The following is a 6,951-nucleotide window of genomic DNA, read 5'->3' as shown; positions in this document are numbered from 1 at the left end:
TGATGAAACTCTCGTCTCCCAAGGGCAGTTTTCGCAGACAGCGGGGGGTTCCCAGCAGAAGAGCCATGTCTCAGGGGTGCAGCTCCCAGCTGCTTTGCCACCGAGAGAGAAGAACCAACCCTGCCCGCCGCCCATCCTCCCCGGGCCCACCAGGCTTTCCCCAGGGACCGCCACCGGGACCATTTATTTGCTAGGAGGAGAAACCAGAGCTTTCCCCTTACGCAGCCCGCAGTGAAAAATGTAGACACACACACACAAAAAAAAAGCTAAAATTTTCAGCATGCACACAGTCATGGTGCTGAATATTTCTGCTCTTACTATTTTTAAAACGCAGCTTAAAGCTACCAAAAAAAAAAAAAATTTAGTCCCTTTAGGTTAAAAGGGATGAGCAGAATTTCCCTCTCCCAGTTTAAAGTTTGTAAAAATGGATTAAGATAAGAAAAAAAAAAAATCTTTTGAGTGACTCAGAAGCAGAATTTAAGTTCTGACTTGCTGAGAGATCCAGCTTCAGTTTGGCTTTGGAACAATCTTCCCACTTGTGCCATTACAAAAGTTTCTATTTTTGCCATATTCACCAGTCCCACGTCACTAAAAAATTTGCTTATACAAGCGAAAGTTTGCTTATGGGATAGGTACAGAGACAACAGCCTTGGTTATTCTCCAAGTAAGTCTGAGCTCTGATCCTTCCTGGGGGTTCCTCGGCCACTAACACCACGCGGGTGAGATGTATAACCCTTCACGTAGCAAATCTCATAGCGCCCAGGAACGAGGAGGAACGAAGCAAACGCTGCTCCAGGTGCGAGCAATCCTCACGCTGTTTGAGGACACACTACTAGACGATCTTTTTTTTAAGGTAGGCGTGATGCTCTGCAGTGTTTCCAAGAGGCTTTGTGTGGTTTTCCTCCCTTCTTGGAGCTTCCTTCCTCCTCTTAGTGCTGGCAGGTTTGGAGGTTTCGTGACGTAAACTGCGTCTTTTGAAGGTGGATGCTTCAAGAACTTCAATCTTGTGTGTTTAAACAGGGGAAAATCGGTGCATTCAGCTAATTTTCTTTGCTGAGAGCTGATTATTTGAAAGACGTCGGCACCAGAACTGACTTTTGCTTAAGGGAAAATTGCATTAACTGAATGGGATGCTAAACTGGATGGGTCCCCAAGTGCATTTCTCAAGTTTCACAAAGCAGCTGAATCTCAGATACAACCTAACGGACTGAAATTCATGTAGACGTAAGGATACGGGGTTCTGAAATCTTAACGGGTTGTCTTGAAACTTGTACTTAATAGTACCCCGCATCTATGCTTTGAAATAACCCTGGTTATTTCTTCTGCTTCACACCGGTTGTGTGTAAAAGCACTAGATCTAGTACATCTTGCAAAGAAATTAAAGGAACGGTGCCTGTTCCACACATCTGGGATGTGCACCAGTGCAATCTCCCATCCTTGGCTCGAAGGGAGGCTCTGCAGAGTCAGGACTCGGCAAGATCAAAACAGTCGAAGCCCATAAAGGTCATGCAGACTTTGGTCCGATGCTGGTAAGAGACTACTTTTCCATGGCCTCTCCTTTCCGGGACACAGTTTTGTGCTTGCAGGTAATTGCAAGCGAAAAAGTCAGCATCTGTATTGCTGTTCACAAACTTGCAGCTGCAAATCACGTAGCTCGGCGCGTAGCTCCCCTTGCACTGACAGTTAATTTCAAGGCTGACAGCGAAGAACAACGCGGTACCTGCGAAGAAGGGAAGTAACTCGCAAGAAACCATCATCTGCGTAAGGCTCCCAATGCAAAAAGGAAAAATTTTCTTCTATGTCACTGGAGACCTGGGGTTACTAAAACTGAAAGCATTTTAGTATCTGCTGTGTGTGCACCACTCTCGATTTGGAAGCGAAAGCAGAGTGGCGACTCTCATTTTCTTAGTTTCTCGGTAATTGCACTTGGAGGTACATAATTTTCTGCTGCAACGTGTGAGTACGATGGACAAACATATAACAGAAGACTCTGCTGTTTAAGTGTCTTATTTTCACCGAATGAAACCAAGTAATTTCTTTGTGCTTACATTCTGCTAATTTCACCATTTGGGTAATGACGTAATTCTTTTTCTTATGCTTTCTAAAAATGACCTTCTTGCCAAACCAGAGTCCAGTTAAAACTGGACTCACAACCCACCATAAACAAAAAACCCCAATTTATTACTTTGAAACACGTTCCTGTTGTTTCAATCATCCATTTCACTAGACAGTATTTGGTAAGAAGAGCTTTTTGTCAAGTAATGCAAAGTTGGCTGACTACTAACGCACACAGAGCAGAGCAGCTAAGTGAATTGCTTGTTTCAAATGTTAGTCTACTATGATATTTTTCCCCCTACAACCCATATTCTGCAGAAGCTTTGAGCCCGAGGCACATAAAAATCCTGTATTTCCTGGGACAAAGCAAAATTCCCACTTCTTGTACAAATACAGAATCTTCTATTTGTAGCTGATATTTCAATCTGAGCCAGATTTAAATCTTAGGTATGCTGTGCTTAACTGTAGTAACACCATAAATTTAAAGATTTATTCTTGGTTTTATTCTTTCTATAGCTAACACTGGAATCTAGCCACACACTCGTAAGAATTAGCATGTAGAAACTCATGGAAGATTAAGGAACAAACAAACAAGCCCAGCAATATTTGAAGAAGGAGAACCTATTCCTTGACTAGCACCTTTTTAAATTGAAATCGCAGACAGACTGTGAAGTTTAGCTGCTCAAGAGTTTAAAAAAACCCAAAAAACATTGGAAATAGTCGAGCTTTTGGCTTCTGCTAACAAACAAAAATCCAAATTCGGGGTGAATTTAGAAAGGCTGCTTTGCCGGGGACCCATAAAACTCCAGATGCTTCAATATGACATGAAAAATGATTTTGCTGTTTTCCGTTGAGATGATTATTTTTTCCATCCCAAGCATGGAGCTTACTCACAACTCTATAGCAACCTCATGGCATTAAGTGGTATTTCAGTTAAGGAAGCTGGGGAACAAGCCCAGCCACAGCAGCATCATAATGGCTAATATTTGTATAGCACTGAAAAGCAAATGCTACAAGGGGTAAAAACTACTGGCATGCCAGCAGTGAAACACAGAGAACGGCATCTCGTTCTCCCTTCCAGTAAGTAAAACTACAGCAATTTTGCTGCAATGAATGAGCATGTCCTGAAGGCAAGAAAGGTGCACTGCAAACCAAGATATCTGAAAAAGGAAGAGCTCAGCTGCAAGTAAAACATCTGAAGCCATGAAGACTGTGTACTGCAGACTAAGTTTCTTCCACTGGACAATAAAAGCAGCTTAAGGAATTTTTTTGACATTAACATCTGCATCTTGACAATGTTTTTCAAACCACGTTAAGCAACTCAACTGAGCTAAGACAATTAAAAAAATGTACCCATTTTATTCAGCAGAGCAGACCAATGGGATGTTTTAGATTTACACTGATGAAACACAGCCAAACAGCTAATGAACTTGAATTCTGGTCAACTACTCTGAATTATGCCATGATAACTGGCTGGCTTTCAGGGTTGTGCTGTCAATTTGCCGTGGCCAAAGCAACATCAGAACTGGACTCCAGGACAGCGAATGCTTCTTCCCATTCCACCACTTTAATTCCAAGCTCACCCACCTCTTTTGGCAGCTCTTAGTTGAGTGAGATTAACATGTCAAAATTCATGCTGAGTGTTTAAGATCTCATACAAAACTGCTGGTGGTAGTGCTGAGTTCCAGCATTACTTATTTCCAAGTTTACAATTAGAAACACACTAATTTGGTTATTAATCTAAACTGCAAGTTTGCAATGTGTAAGCAGCAATCCTAATGCATCTGATCAGCTATGCTTTTAAAATCTATTTGGTCTCCTAATTTCAGAAAAAACCCGTTGCTCTATCCAAGACAACTTTTTGAATGCCAGATGCATCAGTGAAGGTACCCTGTTGCCTGGGAACCAAAGATTTGGATATGGTTAATAAAGGCACAGCTCCTTAGCTTTGTTGCAAAGTTACAATTGCTTGAGAATAGTTAACAACTGGCTAGGAAACAGAGAGAGTTATTTTTATTTCATCCTTTAGTACTGACACTCAGGTGTAAACCTTTAATTAGAATAAGTATTTTGGGAAGATACAACATTTATTTTATACATAAAAGGAGATCAATGAAAAAATTAGACAAAATTAGACTTTGCAAAAATCAGTGAAAAAATACATACAGCTTTGCAAAACCCCTCCTGTTTCCAGAAGCAGAGCTGGGCTATCACAAGTGAAAACAACAGTGGCTCTAATAATAAAGGCTGTAGTAGGGTAACTTTTTGTTCCCCCTGGATTGAGAAAAACACAGTCAGTGTAAAGCAGCATTCACTGCCTTTCGCAGTCTTAACCACAGTGGTTAAAACCATGCCTGATTTTGCTTGCTGTTATCTGCCTTGAATGAAGTTGCACCAGAGCGAATCTCTGGTGCAGCACAGGGTCTGCTGTGTTAAAACATAGCTCTTGCAAAGCCACTGAGGTGAACCGTCTGCCATACTGGAAGTGGCAAAGCCTAACTGGTTTTTATCAAGTCTTTGCAGACATGCAAGCCTCAGCCTTACAGATGGAGACCTTTTTAACATGGCACTGAAGCTCACATTGGCCTGTCACCGTGTTCTCCCTTGAAAGAGATATATTTAAACACAGTCCATGGTTTCAGTTGGAGGTAGAGCAGTGTGCTCAAGACTGGATTACAACATGATGTCTGGCTGGTTGTGTTTACACAGAGACTTCTCCTCTAATGTGCTAAAGTTCGAATCACCTCAGAGTCCCAGCTTGAGTCTTAAATGGTTAAAGGTGCTTGGAGTGCTTCTTTTTCTTTCTCTGTTCTCCTTCGATACACTCATCTGTCTCCTCTTTCTGCCTTTTGTGTTTCTTCTTACGGCATTTCTTTTGCTTTTCTTCAGAGTCCTTTACGCTGAGATCTTCCCCATCAGATATTCCTGTATAAGTTTCTCCATTGCCCAGATTTTCATCACAACTGACGCTTTCCCCTTCATGCTGCTCTTTATGTTTCCTTTTCTTTTTCCCTGAGTGACACTCGTTTAATGGAGCCTCCAGTTCCTTACCATTCAAGCTACCTATCTTAGATTGTTTCACTTTTGGTTTCTCACAATGCTCTGTACTCTTTGCCTCATTTTTCTTCTGCTTCTTCTTTTTCTTTTTGACTTTGGTTTTCAGTCCTTCTGAAGCCTCCAAAGCTTCGTCAGCTGTTGGGCAGGAATTGTCTACCTTTGTTTCTGTTTCATTCTGGGATCCCTTCAGTTTTGCCATGCGCTTGGCGAAATATTCCTGTACAGTGAGAACGCTCTTCACTGTATTGTAACCGTCTGCAGGCTCAGCCAGCCATCGGTTTCTCCGCTTCTCTTCCTGAGACTCAGGATCGGTACTATCCTCCTGCAGGTGAACAAAGAGCAGCAGGACTGAGAGTCAGAAATAATGGTTTTAAACATAAGGTTATTTTTTTTGCACACTAATACAAACAATATTAAAAACCAATACGGTGCTTTGAAAATGAATTGTAGAAGTATAGACTTGGGCAGAAGTGAGAGGCAGCCCTTAATGCAGAAGATGGCATAGATTTAGGGAGAAGAGGTGACAGTACAGAAGGCAGCAAGAGAGTACAGAACAAGACAATTCTCTGTTCCTTTGCATTTCTTACTGTTCACCTACTCCTGTGCAGCTCATGCCTATTATGTATAACACTATCATACTCGGTGTATTACACTCACTTTGCAAAGGCACATGTCTCTACAAGATATAAAACAACATGAAAAATAATGCAGTACGATCTATTAGCCTGTGGCATAAAGGAAATCCCATGCCTGGAATACCTCTACAGCAAAGTGCAAGAACTTATGATATACGGGGCAATCCAGCATTGATGCATCTCTTCCATCTTATCTGATCTTTAGAAATGTTTGTTTCGTAGCTGGTTTACTGTCATTGTGTCCTAGATGTTGTTATTTAAACATGCTCCATTTGATCATACGTTATCAGATGGCAAAAACAACATCACAGGTTAGATCTTACAAGGCTTCTGCGTACACAAAATAAATAGCTGCTGAACTCTAGCTGCAGGTGAGTATCTATAAAAAAGTCTCTTATCTAGAAAGTAAAGATAAAACAAAAAGCAAAGTATAGCTATGGAGCTGGATATTATGTATGGCGTGAAGAGAACTGACTCTGAAAGAGTTGCAACAAATGCAACAACATGAAAATACATAACTTGTTAAATTATCTGTGACTTACAAAATAAACAAGCCCAAAAGGCAGCTGAAATTCAGACTTGTTTGCATGGATACTGAAGCACTCTGAAATAACCCTTTGTGGCATATCCTTTTGCTTGGCAAAAGTCACAGATGACTCTTGGAAACGCCCCAAATTTTACATTGTGGGTTTTTTTTAAAGCCTTGTACAAACTGCAGGTAAGCAAGCACACCTCTCTCGATGGCAAAAGCTGAGCACGAAAGAATTGGGTAGAATCCCTACCACCATCTGGCCTACAACACGCTTCTTGAAGGGGCGGCAGTCGCACAGCTATTACAGTCAAACGCGGTGAGTATGACAGAGCTATTCCACTGTTTTTCCATTCAGAAATGCACAGACAGGTAAGAGCATCCACTCTACCCATGCCTCTCCTATGTGAACTGAAGTGACTATAAAATGCAACCAACTCGGAGCAGTAATATTTCACACCCACTTTCACTGGCATAAACTGATAGATAGGGAGAAGGCCAGCAGAAAACTGGGAGATATAAAATCACTTATCTCAACACTTTATAGTTATTCCATGATGGTGTAGATAAGTGATCTGGCTCTCTTCAGGGCATCCTTAAACTTGCTAGCTGAAGTGAGGTTTATCAGGGCTTGTGAGTAAGGTTTTGCAGGTCTGACTCCTTGTGCATCCATAA

At 41.5% G+C, this 6,951-nt stretch overlaps 1 protein-coding gene across 1 annotated transcript; it reads right to left on the bottom strand.

The window, feature by feature from the left end:
• Positions 1-4,828: 4,828 nt before the first annotated feature.
• LOC104623420 (protein FAM133-like) lies at positions 4,829-5,434 on the bottom strand (the record flags this gene model as incomplete). Its single annotated transcript, XM_010290505.1, has 1 exon — positions 4,829-5,434. A coding segment is annotated over one exon (606 nt), but the record flags the coding sequence as incomplete, so codon positions are not given.
• Between the last annotated feature and the right edge of the window lie 1,517 nt (positions 5,435-6,951).

This window comes from Phaethon lepturus, unplaced genomic scaffold, assembly GCF_000687285.1.
Source record: "Phaethon lepturus isolate BGI_N335 unplaced genomic scaffold, ASM68728v1 scaffold27567, whole genome shotgun sequence".
Classification (NCBI taxonomy): Eukaryota; Metazoa; Chordata; class Aves; order Phaethontiformes; family Phaethontidae; genus Phaethon; species Phaethon lepturus.
Note: the sequence above shows the minus strand (reverse complement) of the source record. Positions and strands in the feature narration are given on the sequence as shown.